At 50.9% G+C, this 25771-nt stretch overlaps 1 protein-coding gene across 2 annotated transcripts in view; it reads right to left on the bottom strand.

Annotated features, from left to right (window-relative positions):
• ABCC1 (ATP binding cassette subfamily C member 1) overlaps window positions 1-25771 on the bottom strand; it is a 138083-nt gene that overhangs the window by 9979 nt on the left and 102333 nt on the right. The window contains exons 19-27 of one of the 2 annotated variants that reach the window (XM_053672154.1): window positions 24955-25135; window positions 17573-17602; window positions 14773-14863; window positions 12670-12805; window positions 10530-10737; window positions 8155-8465; window positions 4208-4407; window positions 2503-2629; window positions 1139-1240 (exon numbers count right to left, since the gene is read on the bottom strand). In XM_053672154.1, the coding sequence (XP_053528129.1) occupies window positions 1139-1240; window positions 2503-2629; window positions 4208-4407; window positions 8155-8465; window positions 10530-10737; window positions 12670-12805; window positions 14773-14863; window positions 17573-17602; window positions 24955-25135 (1386 nt within the window). The remainder of the gene's footprint in view (window positions 1-1138; window positions 1241-2502; window positions 2630-4207; window positions 4408-8154; window positions 8466-10529; window positions 10738-12669; window positions 12806-14772; window positions 14864-17572; window positions 17603-24954; window positions 25136-25771) is intronic. The other variant, XM_053672155.1, reaches the window with a different exon arrangement.

Consider the following 25771-nt stretch of genomic DNA (forward strand, 5'->3'; position numbering starts at 1 on the left):
ATAAGTATATATCTCAACAGTGGTAAGATTCTGGGTGATCTTTACTTCCTCTTTTATTTTTCACATATACTTATTCTAAAAAATGTAGCACTAAATAAAAAAATAAAAAGTAAAACATTTTTGTAAAATAAATTGGATTTCACAGTTTCAGTGGATGACCTGCTTGGCATGTGAATTATATCTTAAAACTGTCATTTATTAAAATGATAAATTCAATGTAGGGTGGGAAACTCCTTGGTGTAATACACTCTTATTTCCACAGAGGGCGCTCACACCATTCTGGCTGATGCCCTCTGATGAAATGGGATCTGGTTCACCATTTCAGAGCGTTCAAGGACTGGGGCCATTGGTCACCTCTACAAACCCTTTAAGATGGAGTTTAACCGGGGCAGCCTTTGTCTCATTCTCAAGGGGCATTCTCTTGGGAGGCAGTGCAGCGCAGTGGCACAGACCCAAACCCTGGGTCTGCCATTTACAACCCCCATGTGATCTTAGGCAAGTATTAGTAACTAAACCTCTCTGCCTCTCAGTTTCCTTCCCTGTAAAGTGGGAATAATAATAGAATGTGAGTTGTAAGACTGTACAGAGAACACATATGTGAAATGTTTAGGACGGGGCCTGACACCTCCATAAGGGCACAAGATGTGTCCTTATTATTATTACTGGTGGCCATGGAGATGGTAGTGGTGTGGAGACAGAAAAAGGCAGCTACTAGGGGCAATGTGGCACTGAAGTTTGGACACTGGGGTCCTACCGACTGCATATAACCTTGGATCAGCCACTGTCTCTCCCTAGGCTACCTTTTCTCCATCTATAAACAGTAACCACAGGGTTTCCCAAAGTTGGGTCAATTCCTTACCAGTGTCATGATTTTTACAACATCCATGTACTGATTTGGGTTATTGACTTTGAATACTTTTAATCACCTTATTTGTCCTTAACTTCAAAACTTATTAAAACAAGAAACTACTCTCATTTCCCATAGCAAGCCCCCCCTAAAAATACATAACAAGTAACATTAAGTTTGTCAGGCAGAGGTTGCCTGTTGCAGGCATGCATTGTTTGGCTCAGAGAGTCCTTTTCGGTAAAGCCACACTGAAGATCAAAGTCAAAAGGTAAGGGCAGGGGCTTGCTCTACCTCCTTTTCGGTTTCTGAATACTCCTTGAGTCTTTCCACAGCCACAATGTTGGTCTCCATTTCCGATGACATCCGAACAAGCCAGTTCAAGTAGGTGGTGACCTGCGAGTAGAAGAGTCACATGGAGCTTCTAGAGCAGGGATACCCACCCCCTGGGCCAAGGACCAGTACAGGTTGGTGGCCTGTTAGCAACTGGGCCTCACAGCAGGAGGTGAGCGGCCGCTGAGGGAGTGAAGCTTCATCTGTATGTACAGCTGCTCCCCACCACTGGCATTACCGCCTGAGCTCCGCCTCCTGTCACATCAGCAGTAGCATTAGATTCCATTAGGAGCTCAAACCCTACAGTGAACTGTGCATACGAGGGATCTAGGCTGCAAGCTCCTTATGAGAATCTACTGCCTGGTGATCTGAGGTGGAGCTGAGGCCATGAAGCTACTGCTGGGGAGCGGCTGCAAATACAGATTATTGTTAGCAGAGGGGTTTGACTGCACAGAGACCATAATAAATCAACTGCTTGCCGACTCATATCAAAACCCTATCAGTGAGTGGCAAGTGACAAGCAAGCCGCATCTCGCGGCAGGCTATAAGTCAGAATCTGACATTTAGTTTAACCCATGAGAGTCTTGCCCACTATTTTAGCACTTGTGCCTGCACCTCTTCCCTGCACTGCGCACTTGTCTCAATCACAGTTTTGGTAAGCTCGCATGCTAACACTAGCATGTGGCGGGTGACATAATTATTCATTACATATTACAATGTAATAGTAACAGAAATAAAGTGCACAATAAATGCAATGCCCTTGAATCATCCCAAAACCATCCCCCCACTCCTTCCCCCGTCCATGGAAAAATTGTCTTCCATAAAACCAGTGGTTGGTGCCAAAAAGTTGGGGACTGCTATTCTTAGAGTGAGCTTGAGCTGCTTTATTTTAATGAATTGTAAGTTGTGAAATATTCCAGGTAAGAAAGGTACAGTGATCAGCAACCCCACGAAGAACCTTCAGCAGACTTGCTGCACAGCCTCTCTTAAGCACATTTCACAATCACCCGTGGGCCACACTGGTAGTCAGAAAGGAAATGAGAGAGTATTTTGAACTAGAAAATAACAGAAAAATACAATGCATGAAAATGTGGGAGCTGTAGCTAAAGCAGTGCTTTGAGGGAAATTTACAAGCCTTTCCCTTGTAGTTGGAGGCATTGAGGCCACGTGTCTGATTTCTCTGCTGCCCCAGTCAGTCACTGGGATCTAGACCTGCTCCTCAAACTCCACTCAGCCTCTTCCTCTCCCACACTCCCACGGGAACCCAAACCACGGGCTTTCCCAGGAAAAGAAATGGAAAACCCAGCAAGAGCCTCCCCTCTTACCTGCAATGAGTAAGACACCGAGAGGCCCACCAAGCCGGCGCTGAGGCTGTGCCGGGAGATCACTGCAAACAGGCTGGCGAACAGGACAATGCAGTTGCCCACACACTCCAGCCGCACAGCCAGCCACCTGCACGAGACACACAGGCAGAGAGTGGGCAGGTGCACACGCTCCTGGAGGCAGCTTTTCAGAGGCTTGGTTTCCAGTTTGGGGGGTGGGGAGGGGGCACTTGGCTAACTGAGATAGTCCGATAGTTCCGAGAGAGGCCCCGCTCCTGGGACACAGAGGGAAGCAGGGCCAAAGGGACGTGATTTCAGGAATTCCTCATTCATCTGGCAACCCCAGGGATTAGAGACAGTTCTCTGGAAGCAATCATCCCAGAAAACTGAAGCTCGCTTTTCTTAAAAACCAGCTTTTTCTCACAGAAACCTTTAAAATACAGCCATGTGTACATTTTTGTAAAAAGATGTCCTGAACAATTAAAAAATACTAAGAAGTCGTCAACTGTAAGAGGCACCGCTGATTTAAAATAACCCCTCTTGGCAGGGAGGGATAGCAGTGAAAAAAAATACTATTTGCAATGTAACTGTAAGTGTTCCCAGACCCAGATCATCCCCATCTCAGAAACATTAAACTGTATTATTTTACCTTTTAAAACATAAACAGATATTTTAATGGTTTAAAGATAACTTCTACAAGGTATTGCACAGAATTAGGATTTTTTTTTAGATTTATTTATTTTTTTAGAGAGGGGAAGGGAGGGAGAAAGAAAGATAGAGAAAGAGAGAGAAACATCAATGTGTGGTTGCCTCTCATGTGGCCCCCACTGGGGACCTGGCCCTCAACCCGGGCATGCGCCCTGAATTGAACCCATGACCCTTTGGTTCCCAGATGGCGCTCAATTGCCTAAGCTACACCAGCCTGGCCAGAAATACTATTTTAATGTTTCAAAATGGAAAGCATTCTAGGGAGATGGTTTAACCTTTTTCTACTCCATCCCTTAAGATTCATGTGACTGATGTTCATGGGGTGAGCGACTCACACAGACAGACCCACATTCTGACAAGCGCCCTAAAATTCTGCACGGGAAGGCAGAGTCTCCCGTAACTCACGGTGCCCCACCCGGTCTTCCACTCTAGGTTTGTTTCTGTGACTGGCTACCCTTTCCCCAGCATTTTCTGCCCCACATCTCAAAAACTGTATCAGGATACAAGCAAGTGAGGGGAATATTTTAGGGATAAATGAGACACTTTTCTAAATTCAGTCAATAATTAGCAAACCTCTTTTCCTTTTTTTTTGATTAATGCTATTCAATCATTCTTGATGCCCCAAATGGCGATTTCACATGGTTCAACCTAATACTAATTTGCTTCTGATACACATTGGGGGGGTGCAGTTCGGGGGTGATCACCCTTCAGCTGGAGACAGACTATGGTAGGAAAACACTCAGCAGCTGAATCTGCCCATCACTGATGATCGTGTGTTTCCAGGACAACAGGGACGGGGCGGGCCCAGCAGTACTTCCTGGCTCCAGCAGAACTCTCTGTCCCTGCACTTCAGCCCCTGGAGTGCTAGATGATCACAGTGCCCTTGTCTGCTTTCAACGGTTGGTCTGTCCTTGCCAAGTCAAACCGTTCTCTCTGGGAGGGTCTGAGTCTGGCTTCACACCCTCCTCCATGAACCACAGTGGCTTCTCAGTACGCCCACCTATTGGCCACGATGCTGGGGTAATAGGCCTTCTGGTTCTCGTCCACCTTCAGGTCACTCTGTTGGATGAAGCGCTCCTGTTCCTCAAAGGCCCGGATGACGCTGACCCCCAGCAAGGTCTCGTTGAAGTGGGAGTAAACTGGGGAGCGGCTGACTGACTCCAAGCGCTTCAGCTGCCGCGAGGAGGCCACGTAGAACCTCTGGGAGAACAGAAAGGACCGCGGAGTTAGCAGAGCTGCCTCTTCCTAGCCTCCCGGGGCTGGGCTGGAGGACGCCTGCACATGGACAATGATTCCGGGAGGCAAAATGCTGGAGCTGGGCTGCCCTTAACAGGTGTCTCCACTCACCCAGTGACTGCAGGCACAGAACCAACGATGACGGCAATGACGACAACAGTAACACTAACACTCACGTGCTCTGGTCGCCTCCTCACACCGGCTTTCTAAACACCCTGGATGGAAACTGTTCTAAAGTGTTCCACCTGCTCAACTGACTCCACTTGTCAGATCTCCAGAATTTTATTCACGATAAAAATCTAACCTGAGGCAAAATGTTTTTAAAAAGATTTACTTATTTTTAGAGAGGGGGAGGGAGGGAGGGAGAAACAGAGGGAGAGGAACATCAGTGTGAAGTGAAAACACGGACTGGGTGCCTACCGCACGCGCCCTGACAGGGACCAAACCCACAACCCAGGCACGTGCCCTGACTGGGGATCAAACTGGCAACCTTTGCCTTGCAGGATGACACCCAACCCGCTGAACCACACCAGTCAGGGCTGAAACGAATTTTTGTTAAGGAATAATGTGATTTTAAAAAATTATTAGCTGCCAGCCCTGGCTGGCGTCACTCAGTGGATTGAGTGCAGGCTGTGAACAAAAGGGTTGCCAGTTCGATTCCCAGTCAGGGCAATGCCTGGGTTGCAGACCAGGTTCCCAGTGGGGGCCACATGAGAGGCAAACACACATTGATACTTCTCTCCCTTTCTCCTTCTCTTCCCCTCTCTAAAAATAAATGAATAAAATCTAAAAAAAAATTATTAGCTGCCATTTGAAACTCTATTCCAGAGATACAATGCACACTCTGGACTTGCCTTACTCTTCAGAGACCAAGACGATGCCTGGTGCTCATGAGAGACAATGGCCGCTCCCCGGGCTGGCAGTGGACCAAAGGCTGCAATGCTGAGACTCATGGCAGGTGGAGGCCAGACCAGCCATAAGGCACAGACGCCTCCCTCCGGCAACACGGAAGCCCCTCGGAATCCCACACCACCTTACCTCATACATTACTGTTTTATGAAAACGACTTGTTTTTCAATTATAATAGAGAATATCCATTTTTTAAATGTTGAGGGTAGGAGATACAGATAGGAAGAGTAAATAAATACTATATTAAGTACCTCTCCTGAGACAAACAAGCATGACTCAAATTTCAGTGTACAGCCTTTTAGATCCTACCCCAAAAGAGAGTGTATGTATATATATATATATATATATATATATATATATATATATATATATATATATATATATACACATCCCCATACACACGAGGGGAGGGGGAACCAAAACCAAAACCAAAACCAAAACCACGCCGGAATTATCTTCCGGAGGGCAGGCCCCTTGTAGTACAGGCTTCCCCCACTAGGTGAGCCTGTCCCTATCAGTGTCCCAGCTGGTGGTGTGAGGGGCTGCATTCAGCTTCAGTGAAATTTTTTGGAAGATTCAGCACATTTGCTCATTTTGTGATGGGTGACTTCCCAGCAGGCCTGCCCACTCCGTGCTGAGTGTTCAGCAGTTTTTGATAAAAAATGGCAATACCTCTGTGCCCCACACTCCCTATTCACCAGATCTCACCCCAATGTTTTCGTTTGTTTCCCTGGATGAAAAAGGTTCTCAAAGGGAAACATTTCACAGCCATGAAAGTGGTGAAACTAAAAATTGGCAAAAGCACAAAAAGGCATCAAAACTGACAAATTCAAAAACCGTTCTGAGCAGTGGAAAAACATCTCAATAGGTGTACTGCCTCAAATGGAGAGTCCTTTGAAGTTTAAACATGTAAGAATAAATACTCATTTTTGTAATAAATAAAGTCTGGGTTTTTCTGGGTCCCTCCTTGTACATCCATCCAGAAGCCACTTTTTAACTGAGAGGTAACACATCATTTATTCATACCGGCACACCCACTACCTGATCAAAACCCGGAACAGTTCAGCACCCCAGAAATCCTCACAGCCCTCGGCAGCCAGTATCCTGACTTCTCTGAACCACACAGTATGAACTCTCGAGTCCGGCTTCTTTCAGTCGCCACGTGAGTCTTGCAAGACTCACCGTGCTATGCGTAGCGGCAGTTCCCTTCTTCTTATCGCTGAGTCACTGCCACCGTATAAACAGGCCACGCCGTACTTACTCGTTCTTTCGTGAGGGGCATTTTAGTTGTTCCTAGTTTGGGGTTTTTATGAGTCAAGATGCTAAGATCATCCTAGCATAGTTTTTGGCTTTTAGGGGTTTTTTTTGGCAAGAAACATTCTCATTTCTTTTGCATATAAATTAAGGAGTGAGAGTGTTGAGTTATAGGGCAAGTATATATTTAGCTAAAAGCCATGAAAAAAAACCTCTGTCACAATCCCAACACTTAGGCAATGTTTCATTTTTGGCCTCCTTTCTCAGTCCTGCCCACGCACGTTATGCACTTCGTCTTTGTTAAAACGACAGTGAACATACAACCTGATCCTTAGATACACTCACTTCCTTTGTGGTTTAGAAATAAAGCTGGTGGTATGGCGAAGCGTCTCCCTTCTGATCCCCATTAAAGGTACATATGATTCTGTCACAGAATCACTCCATGGTCTGCTCACGGTCCTGCTTACTGGAGATATCTGAGCTGCTTCAGTGGTTGAAGTGGGTCTTTCAGAAAAATTTCCAGCCAGGGTATGACCACGGGTGACATTTTGGTAAATGCAGCCAGATGATTTTCCAACGTCAGCACCAAGCCGGGCAAACACAGTGCGGGCTGGGGACCCGGGCTCGTTCTGCCCGACTCTACCCTCATTCATGCTCATCAGTCACAGGGCCGCCGTGCGGTGGGGCCTGGGGGCTGGCCGACTGGACGGAGGCCTCCGGGGCGGGGAGGGGGGGCGGGGGGGCCCTGCGTGGGCAGGGCCTAGGTGAGCTGAGGCACAGAGCACCTCACAATCTCTCACCCTTATTCTGTGCCGCAGTCGTTATGCTCCATCTAAACCACCCCCCACCAGCAGCCTCACCCTTTAGGGCAAAGGAGGGACTGGCAGCCTCGTGGTTCGCAGCACAAGCTCTGGAGTCAGAGAGACGTGAGCTCACACTGCCAGCTCTGCCATCAGGGCCTCAACAAGCTCGTCTGTCAACTGGAAACACTATCTGAGCTGCAACTGCCTAAGAAACCACAGGGATGCTGACTCAGCGATAGTGCGCTTCCTGCCCTGTTGCCCCTCCTCAGTCTTGTTTTCCGAAACACAGATGTAAAGCAGCCTGGGGTACTAACGAACTCATGGACCTGCCCTGCCAGCCCTGAGGGGCCTACCTCAGTATTTCTATTACAAGAGAGAAAAATGAACTCCTATCTTGTTTAAGCTGCTCTTATTCTCGGTTACCTGCAGGGAGCTTAGGAACTAGAGAATTTCATAAAATTCTGAAGGAAAATTCAATAATAAAAGTACCTTTATAGCTATAGCTTTTTTTCTTTTATAAGTCACAGCTACAAAAATAAAACTTGTTACAAAAAAAGTACATTTAGTGATTGCAAGCTAAAAACATCAACTAAGGCATCAGAACTGACAACAAATCCAGTACTCCACCCGCAAACCCTCGCCAGCCCCGCAGTGGGGAAACGGCACTGTGACGTGAGCCGTGTGCCCACGTGGGAGTGCAATGCACAGGAGGGCTTCTTCCAGACCCCAGGAGCCCACCTCTTACCTGGACAAAGAAGTAGATGAGGCCCAGGGGTGGGATGATGACAGCAGCGATGGGAGTAGCCAGCAGGATGATGATGCAGGCGCTAATGACATTGAACATGGAGCCCATGAACATCTTGATGACCTGTGGGATCATGGAGTCCACCGTGTCCATCTCCTTGGAGAAGCGGTTCACCAGGTTCCCGCTGGGCGTCCGCTCAAAGAAGCTCATGGGCGACCGCAGGACATTGTGCAGCAGGTTCAGGTGCAGGCGGCGGGAGGCTAAGATGCCCCCGATGGACAAGGCCATGGAGTAGCCAAACACCGCGATACCTACAAACACGCTAGTGTCAAACTCCACACTGGGAGAGGGGCCGAGCTGCGGGTGGGGATGAGTGGTCCTGCCACCGCATGGACGAAGCAGGGCTGGGCCCCCAGCTTCTATTAATAATAGTGGTGGCTACTGTGTATTGAGCACTTCCTATATGCTAAGCACTGTACTGGAATTTTACATATATCTAAGCCTTATGACGACTCTGTAGAAATTGGATTACAACACCCTTCACAGATGAGGACACTGAAGCTCAGGTGAATTCTGTCACCCTCCAAATCCTCAGCCAATCAGCAGCAGAGATGGGGCTCCACTCCAGGCAGCCCGCTCCAGGTCCCCGCTCTCCATCGGTGGGTCTGCTACTCGACAGCAGCCCAGTGCGACGGAGGCTTCTGTGACGGAGGACACGGTCTCTGCCTGCACCGTCCAACGCAGGAGCCGTGAACCACATGTGGCTGCTGAGCACATGAAATGTGGCTACTGCAACAGAACTAAATTTTTACTTTTTTAAAATTTAAACGAAGGGAAACTCGAATAGCCAACCACGGCCAGTAACCACCATTACAGGACAGCACAGCTCTAGAACAGACACTGATGCTGTGTGATGTAAACATCACACCCTCTCTGTGCCCCACCTCCCATCAATTATAATTTGGAGTCCACAGCCATTTGCATTAGGAGGGCAGGGACTGAGAAATTTAAGACACCCATGTCTGCTCTTCTGGGTTTTTGCCAAAGCCATCTCCTCAGAGTTCAGGAGGCATTTGTGGCTCCTCCGGACAACCCACAGAACGGCACCCACTCTTTGCAGAGAAGTGACCTCAGATAGAGGTGACCTCAGAGAGACAGACAGGCTCGTATCCTCATCTCCTGAATCAAGGAAGAAACCCAGGAGGCAGGGCTAAAGTGACAGGCTCTGGACCCAACACTGTCAGCTCTCCTCTCTGTCACCTCCCAGGTGTGGGACCCTCTACAAGTCACTTAACCTCTCTCTGTGCCTCAGTGTCCCCATCTGTAACATGGGAATGATACAGCACTGTCAAATGTAAGGGGTCTACCCAGCAGTGTGCCTGGTGCACAGAAAGTGCTCAAAAATGTCAGACACACACACATTTACTGTACACACCACGCACCTCAGACACGGAACGCACATGCACACGCGCCAACACAAAGCTTTAATGGGCACATGAGCACGCAGCTGCTGCACCAGGCGGCGCGGTGCTTACAAGCATGGGCTGCGAGCCACACTGCCTCGCTTGTGGCCGGCTCGGCCTCGTACCAGCGTGTGACTGGGGCCAACTTCCTTAACCTCCCTGGGCATCAGTTTCTACATCTCTACAATGGGGAAAATGTGAGCTCCTACCTCGTGGGGTTGCTGCAAGGATCACTAAAACAAGTTAAAACACATAAAAGTGTTTAGAACAGAACGAGGCACCAAGTAAATGCTCAGTAACCGCCAGCCGTTGATATTAATGCTGCTGTGCCCGGGGACTCTCGTGGGACCACGAGAAGGGTAAACAGCAACGTTTCCCCACTTCTCACTGCTGACATCTGGGGCTGGGGTCCTCTGTTCTGGGATCTGCGCAGTGCACTGCAGGGTGCTCAGCGACACCTCTGGTCTCTAGATGCCAAGAGCACCCACCCCCCACTTAGAAGGGACGACCATAAGCATCTGCAGACATTGCCAAATGTCACCTGTGGAGCAACACCACACAGTTAGGAATTCTCACTCCCGGACAGCAGGAAAAAGCCCACGAACGAGACTGTGCAGAAGCACCAGTGCCCCAGGTGGCCTCTCTTCCTCAACTTCCTCATCTGTAAAATGGGCGCCCTGGAGCTCCCCTCTACCTTCTAGGACCACATGAAACAAAGCATTAAAAAAACATTCATTCCACAAATATTTAAGTGTCTACTGTGTGTCAGGTACCATTCATCTAGGTTTGGCTTGGCCGGGGGTCTACAAAATCCTGACAAGTGGGGGGGACCGATTCTCTACCAAGACACAGAAGTGGTTCCAAGTGCCAAAATCAGATGGGGCGGGGAGGGTGCCAAGGGGCAGCTCCCACCTTGTGAGATGCCCAGGGCTCCATAGACGCTCAGCCGGACTTTAGTGTGCTCCTGGGTCCCATTGACGATGGGGTCATCGGTCCACAGACTGAGCCAATAGTTGGAGGCCAGGGAGGCACCGTGGTTACACAAGAAAAGGAAGATGCTGAGGAAGGAGATGAAAAGTCCAATGGCCTTCATGTACTCCCAGTACACGGACAGCTTGACCTGGAGGCCATAGGAAAGAAAGCCTTTTACACAATGCACCGCACCCACCCGAGGTCAGCACCTGTGCAGTTCAGTCCCTCCACCTGCGCTCATATCTATGACACCTGCCCCCCCCCATTGTTTGACAAAGAAAGTCAGCAGCAGACAAAGCCAAGGTCTCTGCCCCTGCTGGGCTTGGTTTCCACAAACTCTGCGTATTTTTTCTCATGTGTGTGCTCACCGTCTGTCAAACTCTCCAGGCTGAATTCTGCATCACAAAAGTCATGTCGCTTACCGTCTTGGGTGAAAGGCAACAGGGAAAGATCAGAGGCCCCATGTATAACTGAGTGCTTCCTGCTTTTTCTTTTCCAAGTCTCTGTTCTTCAAACTCAAATTGTGGGAAGGGGTGCCAGCATAAAGAACATTTTGGGGGGGACCACTTGGCTCCTCGCGCAGCTGAGCTGCCTGCTGTGCCTGAATGACTGGGCGGGACTCGGGGACTCCTTCCTCATGGGCAGTGGGACACGGCAGCGTGGGAGGCAGAGGTGGCCGGGTGGGCTGGACCCTGCTCCACTCTTGGTCCGACTTTGGCGATTCACGCCCCCCACCCCGTCTCCATTTCCCTTGTATAAAAAATGCAGGTAATCGTAGGATGAGTCTCCCCTGGAGGGTGGGATTCAACGGGCCTGGCATCTCTGGCCTTCCTTCCCAGTCCTTGGTTCAGGGTCATTTCTCTGGCTCCCTGGAGGGTCAGTGAGAGCAAAGGGGAAGGACACACTACAGCCACCTCTGCCTCTGGCCAGAGGTGTGATGGCAAGGTGAGCGGACCAGCTGGGGACAGGGGGTCTCAGGAGGCTCTGGATTCATCCGGGCGGGTCTGAGAGGAGGGTCCCACCCTCGCATGTTGCCGCACCACCTTTCATGACTTGGCTGTCTTTCTTTATGTACTATTTTAATTTATTTAAAAATGCTGCCCCCTGTTCTTCAACAAACAAAAAACCCCACACTTTAAAAAACAAACTTTGGACCATTGCCACAAGTGGAAAACTACGGACACTTGGCCAATATAGATGATGGTAAAAACAAAACACGAGACAACAAGAGCTTTAACCCCGCTCGGCCTGTGACAAAGGAAGGTTAGCAATTGTCAGTGGCAGAGACTGGAATGTCTGCGTCCCCCTAAAATTCAAGTGTTGGAATCCCGGCCCCCAGTGTGATGGCACTGGGGCTTGGGGCCTTGGGGAGGTGACTGGTTTTATGACGGTGAATGGGGTCAGTGCTCTTATAAAAGGAGGCTCGCAAAGCGTCTGCCACGTGAGGACGCAGCAGGAAGACGCCCCGCACGAACGAGGAAGGAGGCTCCCGCAGCCTCCAAAAGCGTGAACAACGAATGTTGCTATTTGTAAGCCCCCAGTCTATGATATTCTTGCTACAGCGGCCCAAATGGACGAAGCCAGTTATTAAAGACAAGCAACCAACTTCCTCAGGGATGTAATTATAAGGGCTAGAAGAGAAATTTAAAAAATTGTTCTCTGACTACGTAATTTCATATTCTTTAGCTCTGTGTCCGTAACAGTATGAAACCATCTCACATAAAATGAAACCCCACACGGTAAGAAACCCAGATTTAAAGCAACCAGGTCACCTACTGCCGATGAGAGGTCCCCAGCTGCTCACAGGAGGTGGCAGTGAGGACTGCAGAGGCTACAGATGACCGCCCTGCGGTCGGACTGCCAGGGTTCAAATCCCGGCTTTGCCGCTCATCAGCCTTGACCGTGGGGAAGTCAGCTAGGCTCTCGGGCCTCAGTTCCCAGCACCTAAAACAGTACTTCTACAGGCTCCTCGTGAGGAAGACATGAGCTAGTAGAAACAAAGCCCTCTGTACAGGGCCCAGCACACAATGACACACCACAAAGGCCAACCACCGCCCTCGTTTCGGGGGCCGGCCCTCACCTGCCCCGTTTGAGCCTTGTCGGCCTCCATGATTTTCCAGGTGTCCTCCACGTCAGCCCCAGCGTTCTGCAGCTCGGCAGTGCTGCTGCGGTACCGGCTGACGTCCCCGCTGTAGGAGGAGGAGCTGCTGAGCTGCCTGGGAAAAGCGAGGCACAAGGATGTCAACCAGTGGGCAGGGACAGCAGCCCCGGCAAAGCACCAAACCGGTTCGATCTTCTGACTCTACAGATGCAACCCAGAGAAGGGGGGGGGGGCGTGTGTCCAGGGCCCCACGAAAGAAGTGCTCCTTTGTGCAGGCATCATTCAAAAAAGCATTTCTTGCTCACTAGTGGTCATCAGCTTTATGCAGACCATCGAAGATGATCACAGATCATGTGACCCAGCACTCTTTCCTGCCTGAGGCAGCCGTATTCCCTGGGGACTTATAATCTTGGGGAATGACATACATTGTGTGTGTGTGCGTGTGTGTAAGAGCACAGACCCACACGAGCGAAGGTGAGGAAGTGTGACCCATCTGAGTCACTGACACCCCTGCCTCCTTGGTGAAGCAAGCACCCAGGCTGGAGAGACACTGGGAGCTGGGAGCTGAGGGCGGCCTCCAGGCTGCAGCCAGTTAGGAAATGAGGACCAAGTCCAAGTACCTTGAAGCGAATCTGTCCCCAGCTGAGCCTTTGGTAAGACCCCAGCCTGGCCTTGGCTGAGAGAGACACTGAGCAGAGGAGCCAGCTAAGCCCCACTGGACTCTCCAAGACACAGAAACCATGAGATGACAAACCATTAAGGTGTGGTAATTTGTTATATAGCAATAGAAAACGAATACCCCACTGTTCTGCATGTGTCTTCGGTCTGCCCACGAACCTCCCCTGCCTGCGCCCCATCATCACCTGCCCCGTATCCCAGGACCACCTGCACGCACGGCCTCATCTCGGCTGCTTCAGCACATTTTTAGATGGCAGCAAATGTGGCTGATTAAGCCGTCCACCCGCCCGCCCGCCCGCCTGCCTGAATCTGGCAGTATGTCCGCGACCCCAGAGTGGCTCTGGGCAACACTCTAAGTGCCTCACACACATACACCTTGCTCAACAGGTGCCCACCTCAGCAGGCACACCGACAGAGAAGGACATGTTTTCATTTGTCCCGGATGACAAAAATCTGAGTCTGGGAGGGTACTGTGGCCAGGGCTATAAGGGCAGAGCTGCTCATGCCGATCTCCATCCCAGCCCCATTTCTGTGAAACAGCCCCACCCCCAGAAGAAGTGGGTCCAGGCAGCCCCAGCTCCCCCAATATAACGGGGTGCTGGTGGCACAAGGCACTGTTGTACCTGCTTCACATGCACCGTGAGGTGTAAGTTTCCCTACAACCCTGTGTGGCAGGCACCCCACAGTCCCTGTTTGACAGCTGAGAAAACTGAGGCACAGAGAGGGCAAGCAACAAGGTCCACAGCATGCAGGTGCCCCAAATACCCAATGAGCTCACCACATGCAACCTCCTTTAAAGCCACAAAGCGTAGAACTGAAGAGCAGTGGCTCAGAAGCTGGACTTGGGTTCAAACCCCAGCTCAAATGCTCTCTAGCTTATAAGCCGTGGGGAGCTCGCAATTTGCTCATCTGAGAAATGGGAAGATGACAGCAACTACCTCCAGGTTCAGTGGACTGCGCGGGGCTTGGTAGTGTGCCAGGTTTTAATGGTGCATAAAATGTAGTGGTCACTATTACCGTGACCATTTTCAATTGAATGCTGGTTCTTAAAGCCTCAATCTTCCAGCCCCTCTGAGTAACTTGAGCGTAAATCCACACGATGTAGGGAACACGAGCCTCAGAAGTCCAGCTTGATGGTTAAATCACAAGGCCTGCGTGGATCACGCCACCTGGTGGGAATGGTGCCAATCTCCCCCTCAGTCTCCCCCTCCACGCTCTGGAGAGTGAGGTTCCCGGAGGATTTGGGGAGAAGGAGGAGGAGGCAGAAAGCCTGCACTTTCCTTGACCCTGAAGAGCTGAAGGCCTTTTTTGGTAGGTCAAGCCAGGCCACTGGCACCCTGTCCCTCCCCTGTTCCCGCAGGCGGGGGGCAGAAACGTGGCGCCTGCCTCCCTCCCCGTCCTTACCTCTGCACTTGCTTCCCAGCAGCGTCCGTCATCACCATGCCGTTCTCCATTTGCCTTGTCTCTTTCCCTGGGCCGCTCGTGCCTGCTAATCCTGGCAGAAGACAGAGAAAGGGGACACTGAGGTTTCAAGGGCCAATGTAAAACCAAAGACAAGGAAAACCTGTCACTTTGTGGGGAGGTGGCAGACAACCTGGCCTCCAGGAAACTCAAAAAGCAAGACCTGCTTTGCTGAGGCCACAAGCAGGCTCCCGGCTGGGTGCAGGAGCTAACTTGCTGGCCAGTTAGTTCCTTAGGGCAGGAATGATGTTTTGCAACCGTCTCAAGGGCCAGTTAGCTGAGGGTGGTGGACCTGAGCAGAGGCCCTGGGCCAGCAGCAACAGGTACGATCCCGTTCCTGAACGGCCTCCCTGCTGCATGAAGCTTGGCCAGTGGGGTCAGGGTGCAAGGAACCAGGCAGGGGGAATGGGCACAGCCCTCTGGTCCTCAAACATCCCAAGTAGGATTGATACTCAAAATAAATAACAACCAGTTTTGACAGGGGTATCCTGTGATGCCAGGAGTTAACCCTTTGGTTGCATGATCACGAGGTGGTTCAGAAAGTCTAGGGCAGGGGGTACCTGGGGCAGTGGCTACTTCCCTAACAGGAAGGGATTTTTATAACTGATATGGACACCAGCAGGGTATCTACCCAATCCCAGGAAGTACCCAGCCATCAACACTAGTCACGGTCACCCCCACAGTGATTGCTAACATCTATCGAGTGAGTGGTGGCTGCTGTGCTGTACTGAAATAAATGATCTCCTTTAACCTTCCCAACCACTCGGTGAGACACTGATTACCCCAACTCTGCTCTGATCTCCTGACTCAGGTGCTGGGAGAAAAGAGAGTGTAAGGGAGAAGCACGACACAGGGCTCTGAAGAGACAGCCCCGGATGAGGAGGGGAGGGATGCGGGAGAGAGGTTACAATGGGGGATAAATACGCAGCCAGGGTGACCCTGGGAACATGCTGACGTGACATGCATAACAGCAGAATCCAAAACAGCAGGCTCTCTGGGGTGACAGCCACAGGAAAATAATGAAGACAGAAAGCTAGGGCTCATTCCTGGGGTGAGGACAGGAGTTCCATGCCCGTGATTCTCAACCTTGGCTGTGGGGACCCCATGCTGAGTTAGAGCACAGTCAGGTGTGAAGTGTTCTCTCACCTCTTGGCTGTGTGTACTGGGGGAGTAACAAACCTCTTGGCCTCAACTACCACTTCTGCAAAATGGGACTAAGAACACCACCTACCCTTGTACACAGGGCGATGAATGAGCTGTGCCTGGTGCTCGGTAAGGCTAAGGGCAGCATCGTGGTGCTTACCGTTGGTTACCTGTGTTGTAAGTGTGCAACTGAGAGTTCTGGCACACAGCCAGGATTGAGAATCACTGCTTTAAACACTTCCTGTAATGTCAACATCCCCGTTTTTAATAAAAATAAATAAAAAACCCACTAAATTGAACAAAAAGAAAAGCGGGGACAGGCAGCAGCTCCATGCAGCTGCGTGCTGCCGTGCTCGTGCACATGCACATGCACAGCCTCCGGGCCGGCCTGGCCGTGGCCGGCCCTCTCAATGCAGAGATGCCCGAAAACACTCCCAGAGACGCCTGTCCTGTGGACAGATGCTTCAGAGCCTGGCTGCCCGGGCCACCCTCTGTAAGCCTCAACCTTCTCTTCTCCTCCTGCTCCTCCCTCAGTACCAGCCCCCAGGACTAGACAGCAGCCCCCAGAAGAGCCCCTTGTGGGTACCTCCCCTTCTCAGCCCACTGAGCTCACAGGCTGATGTGCGGCTGGCAGGGGACAGGAAAACTCTCCTTGGCGAGGGGAGGGACTGAGAATCCAAGAAGAGCAACATGAAGGTATGTCGCCCGCCACCCCATCTGCCCTCTTTGCAGAGGCTCAGCCCTCCCCTGTCCTATGGTCTGGGCAGGCCCACCTGTCAGGATGCCCCAGGCTCCCCCAGCCAAGGGTAGGGCCCTTCCCCAGGTGAGCTCACTGGCCCCACAAGGATCAAAGGTAGCTCCAAATGATGTGTCCTAAAGGAGTCTCATTCCCAGAGTTAGCGTTTTCCAAGTCCTGTTGTCCAGTTTTGCCTCTGAGCTTCTGGCAAATTCCCTTGCTGTTAAGTGGCTGGAGTCAGCCTCTGCGGCTTGCAAAGGGGCTCTCTGTCAGGACCTTTGGCCACGCAGTGCTGGTTACAGAAGGCAGGAGGGATGGGTCTGCACCAGCGGCCAGTTCCAGCCTTTACAGCACCAGAGGGAGAGAGGGCAGACTTTCTGGCTGAAATTCTGCTGGAAGACATCCCTCCTTCGGGCGCCCACCACCACCAGCAGTTACCCCACCAGGTGCTCATCACCTGCACTGTTATGGGTGACCTTGGTCTGCCAAGGTCCTGACCACGCCCAGGAGGTATGAGCAGAACGATCAGTCAGCAATAATCAAACTGTTGCCATGCATCATCATCCGTCCACCGTGTGCCAGGCATTCCACAACCAGGATCTCCTTCAAGGAGTGCCAGTCATGGTCATGGGACCGATGAGACGGCAAAGCTTAGCCAAGGTCACCCAGCTGATGAGCAGGAGAGCTAGAGATTCAAACTGTCCACCCGGTGGACACCTGGTGCTCACCAGGAAGCCTGGAACACAGTAGGGGCCCAATAAATGTTTATTGGCTGATGGATGGGGGGAGGTGCAAGGGCAGACTCTCAAGGGCCCCCTCCCAAGCATGCAGTAACAGAACCAGTCTAACCCACATGTCGCTGACCTTCCTCTTCCTCGTCCACCGCTCTGCTGCCTGGGAATTCACAAGATCCAAGAAAGTGTTAAGAACTGAGGCAAAACTCCCTCCCTAAGCCCCCACTTTAAGTCCCCTGCGGGGATGGATGGAGCCAATCTCTTAAGGATGAAAGGCAAGGATGGCTGAGGGACCTGCCGCATTTGTGCCTCAGTCTCCCTATCCCACATGTTCCGGTGAATCCCTGATAAGCACATTATATGAGACCAGGCCCTTCCTCTGAAAGCTAAAATTGTAAGAGTTTAAACAAACAGAAAAGGGGCAGACCAACCTTCCGTCTTTACACCCATTTTCCCAGCAGCAGAGGGAAAGAAATAAAGTACCACAGCAGGGCAGGGCAGGCCTCAGCTCCAGCTCACAGCCTTTGGCTCTCAGAGGACTTGAGACCTGACTCTGAGCCAGCTACTCATGGAGCCGAAAAGCGGGAAGAGAAGATAATTTGGCTCAAGTGTCACTCTGGACCCTCCCAGGCTAGAATGGAGACCCCTTTTTGGTGCCCTCAAAGCCTGCCATGCCTGCCTCCGCCACCACAATGTCCATCGAACTGCGGGTGGACTGGGTCTCCTCCACTGCTCCCCTCCTAGCACCAGGTGCGTCCTGAGTTCACACAGGACGTGCGCCGCACAATTCAGGGGCACCATCCCACACAGCGGCTCAAGCACCAGGCACCCTGTGCACACCCGATGGGCAGAGGACAGATTAACAAATGAACGGCCAAGTGAACAAGCAGAGCTGACCTGCCAATGCCAGACAGGGCCCCACATCTCCACAGTGGTGCTGTCTCACAGTCCATGGCCACAGAGCTGGTTCCCACACCCGCCCTGAGAGCAATGGGTGAAATCGGCTCTTCTTGTTTTCTAATCTGGGATACGCACGAAGCTGTGTTCGTGTCCAAAGCCAACAGACCTGTCTAGACCACTTACACAGGCAGTGGCTCCAGCAATCAAAGGCTAATTCACTCACTCAGCACATTTCCTGAGTATCTACCACGTGACAGTCATTGTTCTCAGTCCAGAGGTGACCAAAAAGCCCTCATGGAGCTTAAATTCCCAGGGATGTGGCGGGGGAGACACAATAAACAAACTAGTAGATCCCAAATTTACTATCAGGCAGTGATAAGCACCACAAAGGAAAATAAGGCAGGGTGGTGGGGAGGGGATGTGACAATGACGTGATGAAATAATTTTTTTTCTTATCCTCACCCAAGGACATTTTTCCATTGCTTTTTTTTAGAGAGAGGGGAAGGGAGGGAGAGGGAGAGAGAGAAACGTTGATTGGTTGCCTCTCATAGGCTCCCTGACAGGGGATTGAACCCACAACCTTTCAGTTACAGGACGACACCGACTGGCCAGAGCTGAAATAGTAATTCTTGTTTTCTACAAGAAACCTGTAATTCAATGAACGTTCCTTGAGGCTTCTAAGCACCAGGTACGGGGCTGTGATGACAATGCACCAGGCACCGCCTCTGCCCTTGAACTTAAGTGCTGCCTGGGCTGTGTGCTCAGCCGGCTGCTGGCCCCCACAGTGGGCGCCTCACAGGCTCATTGTTTATTCAAGCAATACTGCCTTTACTTAAGAAGGTTCTGGAACTCTGCCTGGGCAAGGGCCAGTAGGCAAGCCTCCCTTAAGGGAAAGATCCAAGTCACTGCTTTACAGTCAACGCCTCATTTTTGACCAAAAACGGAAGTGACTGGCTGTATCACCCAACCCCCCCTTCCCTCCCCCCCGCCCCATGCATTGGGCCCTGAAGGTTCTTCATATTCAAAAGAGGAAGAAATACGGCTGCCGAAGACAACCGAAAGGAATGTGCAGTCTGCAGATGGACTCTCCTCCAGCTGTGTGGTGTTTACGACAGACTTTTGTACTACAGGGAGGGCTGTATGGCCCGACATTGGTGGGGGGAGGAAGGACCTGATGAAGACCGGGACGGGTGGGCCAGATGCCAGCGCAGAGCTGCCCTCTCTGTGTGCGGGGAGAGCGGAAGGAGGCTCTTTTTCCTGGTTCGCTGTGCTTTTTGCAGTTTGCTATTGTCTGCAATGAGCATATGCTGATTTTATAATCAGTAAAAAAAAAAAAAAAACCCAGCAGAAATTTGAAGAAGGGAAAAATCAGTCACAGGGTTGAAAGAAACTGCCAACAAGGTTGGGAAAAGTGGACATGTTGTTGGAATCATGGTCTTTTCCACAAGATGACAAGGGAAGGACCTGCCTGAGCAGCCTGACGTTGGGGGAGAGTAGATTCCTCACCTGAATGATGCTCTGCTGTTGGTGAGCGGGCACATGCTGTGTGTTACGGGGTGTTTAACAGCATCTCTGGTCTCCACCTACTACTTCCCACACCCCAATCCCAGTTGTGACAACCAATCCCGTCTGCAGAGGTAGCCAAGCTCCCACAAATGTTCCCTAGGGAAAACCACTGCTCTAGGTTTTAGGCTCTTAATAAAGAAACCAGAGTAAGTAAAAAGTTTTCTTCACATTCCAGGTACAAAGGTTTTGAGCCAATATGTAAATCTCTTTTTGACACCCCCCAAAAAACCTTTCCTAGAAATCCGTATAATGAATGTCTGTGGCGAGGGACATCTCCTCACTCCAAGCCTGGTTCCTGTTACATCTCCCCCTTCCCTGCCCCAGTGAGAAAGAACCCCCCCAAACCAAACACTCCCCCATCAGCCTGGGTGTTCTAAAAAAGATCTGATTAAGTCAACAAGGAAAATAAAATTTCCCTTTAGGAAGTGCCAAGAATGTGGTTCAAACAAATCCAAGGTCTTTGGCACTTGGTGCTGGCTAAGCAAGACGAGCCCCTGACGCTGAGCCTTATCGCCGGGGAGGTAGGGATGGAGGGGGCAGCCCAGTCTGATTTCAGACACAAAGGCTGAGGACCACTGTGTCCCGTCGGGAGGAGGCTGGGGAGCTGAATTGGGGAAATGACTCCACAGTGCTGCTAGGGTGGTGGATGGTATTTTCATCACCAAATTAAGTGCTGACATGCACCAAAAAAAAAAAGGAAAGGAAAGAGAAAAAAAACAGGCAGTGCTCCATGTTCTGCATAAACTGCTTTGGACACGCCTGCAGCTGGGGAGGAAGGGAAGGGAGGGGAGAAAAGCCATCTGTGGTGAGCAGAGACTAAGGGCGTTCCCTGCTCACCTGGACAGGATGCGGACAGGGACCTCATTCTGGAGAAAAAGACTCAGTAAAATCCACACGCGTCGATTTGGAACGCATTCAGGTTATCGTTGCCTCACTGGAGCTCACCAAGCAGGTCGGTGAAATACAGTGATCTTGGAGCAGCCACCACCCATTATGTGACCTCAGCTTGACTTGGGTTCAGAGGAAGGAGACTTCGCAGCAAGAGGAAACAGGCTAGACCTGAGGCAGAACTACGTAACCACGAGAGCATGAACCTGCAGAAACTCATTCCGACCAGGGAATTTAAAAGCTGAAGGGAGGGTCAGCTATCTCGCACTGGCAAAAGAAAACATTTTTAAAACTAGGATGCATAGCAGCACTATTTATAATAGCCAAAAAGTGAAACCAACTCAAAAATGTCCATCAGCTGACAGAAATAAATAAAATGAGGTATGCTCACTCAATGGAACATTACAGGGAACCTACCCACGTGGGATGGCAAACGTAGCTCGGCCCTATGGGAAAGTTCATAGGGGTGTGTCAGCACGTCAGCACGCAGGATGCCAAACCCATGGATCAGTTCTCCTGTGGGAAACCAGGCCTGACTATACCTAGGCTGTTTTGAGACTTGCTCTTGCTAAAACTCCCTCACCCTGAGTTCAGGCAGCAAGCCCTTACTGCATATCTTTAAAAGTAACTCCCTGAAACCTGCGCTAATGCTCCCAAGGACTGAAGTGTAACCAGACCAGTAACTCTTACAGTTCCCTTGCCTTGGCAACATTTTTCCTTGTTAATCTGTAAGAAGCAATCAGTAACATCCCTTCTGTTGCTATCTGTAAAAAGTAATTACCTAAAGCAAACCTAAGTATAATGAATGAAAACCTTCTTTGATGTATGCTATTAGAAAGTCAATAAAAGCTTGTCAAGGCAAGGGACGGAGTGCTGCTCTCTTGAGAGGGTAGCTGAGGTGCTCCCCCCTTGACAGAGTAGCTGTGCCGTCCCCTTTCCTCCACAGGACTCAGTAGTCCATGTAAATCTGTCCCGTCTCATCCACAATGTCATGGACACTGAGGGCCAGTGTCTACATCAGCATATTACTAAACTAAATCAAAAGAAATGAGGTATGATACATGTTACCACAAAGACTAACCTTGAAACATCATGCTAAGAAACCCAGTCACAAAACACCACGTGACAGAATCCCACTTACATGGTCAGAATGGGCAAATCTGTAGAGACAGCAAGTAGCCTGGCGGTTGTTTAGGATTTGAGGGGCTGGGGGAAAATGGAGAGTGACTGCTAATGAATTTGAGGTTTCCTTGAAGGCCGATGAAAATGTTCTGAAATTGACTGTGGGTAATGGTTCCATAACTCTGAATATACTAAAAGTTACTGCATTGTATGCTTTCACTGGGTGAATTGTATGGTATTTGAATTATATTACAATAAGACACCTACTAAAAACCACTAGGACCTCCGCAGCACACTCTAGTCAGAAGAATTCGCTCCCACCCCAGGCAGGCCTCAAAAAGCAGAGGACTGGGGACCTGGGGACCTGGGGACCAGGCCTGAGAGCGAGCCCCACCTGCCGCCATCGCGTGTCCTCGGACAAGTTGCTTCCTCTCTCTGACATCCAGTGGCTTTCCACTGCGTTCAGGCCGAAACCTAAACTCCACACCCTGAAGGCTCAGGCAGGTGGCCCCCATCCCGTGCCCACCGTGGTATGGACACAGCAACCTTCTTTTTGTTCCTTAAACAAACGGAGCTCGTGCCTGAGGCCTTGGCCCCTGCCGTTCCCTAAGTCAGAACACTGCTCCTCACATTTCCTCCTTGCTGGCTCCTTTCCATGCCAAGGCCACTTCCTCAGAGGGCTTCTCTGAGCACCCTGTCACGCCCCAGCACGTTATCCTGCACTTCTAAAATCCACAGCACTTAATGCTGCGTGAAACCTCAGATACTTGCCGATTTGTTTGTTGCCTTCCTCTCCCACTAGATACTAAGCTCTGCGAGGACAGGGATTTGTCTATACATTGTTCACCTGTCTCTCCAAAACCTACAACAGTGCTGTTATGGGCTGAATTACATCCCCACCCACACCCAGATCCATTATGTTGAGGTCCTAACCCCCAGGACCTCAGAATGTGACCATCTTTGAAGAAAAGGCCTTTGCAGATGTCACTAGTTAAGATGAGGTCATTAGGCCCGGCTGGTGTGGCTCAGTGGATTGAGTGCCGCCGGCCTGCAAAGCAAAGGGTCACCAGTTAGATTCCCAGTCAGAGCCAATGTCTGGGTTACAGGCCAGGTCCCGGGTAGAGGGCACATGAGAGGCAACCACACATTGATGTTTCGTTCCCTTTCCTTCTCTCTCCCTTCCCCCTCTCTAAAAGTAAGTAAGTAAATAAATAAATAATGTTTTAAAGGATGAGGTCGTTAGGGTGGGCCCTAATCCTACATGAGTGGTGTCCTTATAAGACAGGGTAGATCTACAGACAGACACACAGGGAGAATGCCACGCGAAGATGAAGGCAAACTGGGGAGATGCTCCGACAAGCCAAGGAATGCTGGAGATTTCAGGGAAACCAGACGCTGGAAAGAAACATGCAACACTTATTCCCTCACAGCCTTGGAGGAACCAACCCTGCAGACACCTTGACCTCGGACTTCTGGCCTCCAGAACTGTGAGAAAACACATTTCTGTTGTTGAAGCCACTCAGTTTGTGGTACTTTGTTCCAGCAGCCCTAGGAAAATAGTATGAGTACTTAACACAGAGTAGGTGCTCAATAAACTTCTGTCACATGACTAAATCAATGAATAGCAAGTAGCTTTCTTAGGGATCAGCCCCTTTCACACAGACAGGGCATCGCCTGCTCCTGGCATAGAAGGGACTAGTTTCTTCACGCCTCAGTCTCCTGACAGTGACCTGGGAGTGATGATGCCACCTCCCTCAGGAGTTGTTAGGAGGCAGGACAACTTCTGCAGAGAACGGGGGCTCCAGCAGGCACTCTGTCTCAGCCGTGTGCCTTCAGATGACAGACACGCCAGCGACAACCTTGCCCAGGGGAGCTGGGCAACATGGCAGCCCTGCGGCCCTGCCCTTACAGACAGTCTGTCTGAGACCTGTTTGGGGACCAAGTATATCACAAAGATGCCACAGAGGCTCAAGAAGTCTGTAATTAGCTCCCAGAGTAGGGAGATCAGGACAGGATAGCTGACCTCTGTGTAGTTCCACTTTTTTTTAGCAACAGCTGAAACCAAAGCCGAAAAGGCATCAGATGACCTCTCCCCGCTAACACGGGACGCGGCTCAGAGAAAAGAGGTGTGCAGAGAGCCGTCTGAGATGCCAGTCTGACCGACAAAACACCGGGCAGCCCGGAAAGGCTGCAAACCGATCTCTTGATTTCTAACCAACTGATAAGAGAGAACAGGATTCTTAGAAGTCTTGCCCTATCTGCTCCAAATAAAGACAGGGTGAGGTCCCAGCCTAGAATTCAAAAGGCACCTCCGAGAGGTCCCTGGTCGCAGAGTCCTGGCCTGAAAGGGGAGACAGGGTGCAGCAACTGGAGAGTGGGCAGGCTCACCCTGACTTGGCAGGTGCCAAGGGCACGGGGGTAAAAGAGAAGCAATTCTTTCCAGTGGAGTAGTGACATCAGCTGTCATTTACTGAACCCTGTGTGCCAGGCACCAGGCCAGAGGCTTCATATAATACAGCACATTAAATCTACATCAAATGCTAGAGGGCTGGTTCTGTTGTTACACTGCTTTGCCAGTGAGGAAACTGAGGCTAAGAAGGGGTTTGAGGTCACACAGCTGGTAAGAGCTGAGGCTGGGATTTGAACCCAGCTCCTGCCAACTCCGAGCCTGCACGCCCAACCACCTTGCCTTATGACCCTCACATCTCAGTTAAGCCACATGTCACCAGCTTCTCACAGCCTCTTTGGAGCCAAGAGGACTATAATTATCACGGTCCCTATTTTTTGTCACAAGGACCCTAAAGCTCAGAAGGCCCAGAGCCACGCCACAGAAAAGTATTAGGACTTATGCCCAGGTCTGCTGACCAGGCCATAGAGCACTGAGACCCCTTCCCAATTCAGCCTGAAAGGGTGAAAATGGTCCTTTCAGGTGGTTCCAGAGGGAGCCTGGCCTAGCCCCTGACACCCTGGTGAGCCACTCAGTGGCTGCCAGGAACCTCCCGGGACAACTGAGGCCCTGCAGGGCACCGCGCCTACCGTCGTCCTGCTCCTTCTGCTCCTGCTCCGTGGAGTACGCGCGCAGGAACTCGGCGAAGGCCCCGTCCTGGGCCAGCAGCTCCTGGTAGGAGCCCATCTCGGAGATCTTGCCACCACTCATGACGATGATGACATCCACCTGAGGCAGGTAGCTGATACCATGGGTGACCAGGAGCCGAGTCTGTGGGAAACGTGGAGACCGGGCAGGTCAGCACACACAGGTGAGAAGGAATCGCCCTGCACCTGGACGGCACAGCTCCTGTGTGAAGGCGGATGCACACCGGGCACAGTCTGTGTGTTCTTTCATTCGACACACGTGCCATGGGGTTGGGGCAGTGGTAACGGGGAAACACTCAGAGAGCCCCGGGCCCGACCCCAGGGTGGGGGCGGGGGGTGAAGGGCACGAGGAGAACACTGTGCCGGATGGTGACATGCAGCACAAAGCGGGCTGGGGCACCGGGGGTGGGCGCGGTGTTGCAACTTTAACAAGGGTGATGGGAAGGGGCATTTTTAAATAAAAATCTGAAAGATAAAAGGAGAAAGGGAACTAGGCATGTGTGGAAACATTTAAAAAATGACTCCGATGCAAAATAATTTGCACGTAGTGGCTTCATTTTTTAAGTAACCACCCATTCCCATGCCCCCACCCCCCACAAAACCTTAAAATTTGTACATGTGTCTATCTTTTATCTCCTGATCTGAAAGTCTGGGAAGACACCCATCAAACTATTCACAGGAGTCGCCAAACTTTCCTGAAAGGGCCAGGTGGTGAATACTTTTAGCTTCACGGGCCCTCCTGCCGTGGTGGCGGCGGCGG

Source organism: Artibeus jamaicensis, unplaced genomic scaffold (assembly GCF_021234435.1).
Source record: "Artibeus jamaicensis isolate MK-2021 breed Jamaican fruit bat unplaced genomic scaffold, CSHL_Jam_final contig_729, whole genome shotgun sequence".
NCBI classification, from domain to species: domain Eukaryota; kingdom Metazoa; phylum Chordata; class Mammalia; order Chiroptera; family Phyllostomidae; genus Artibeus; species Artibeus jamaicensis.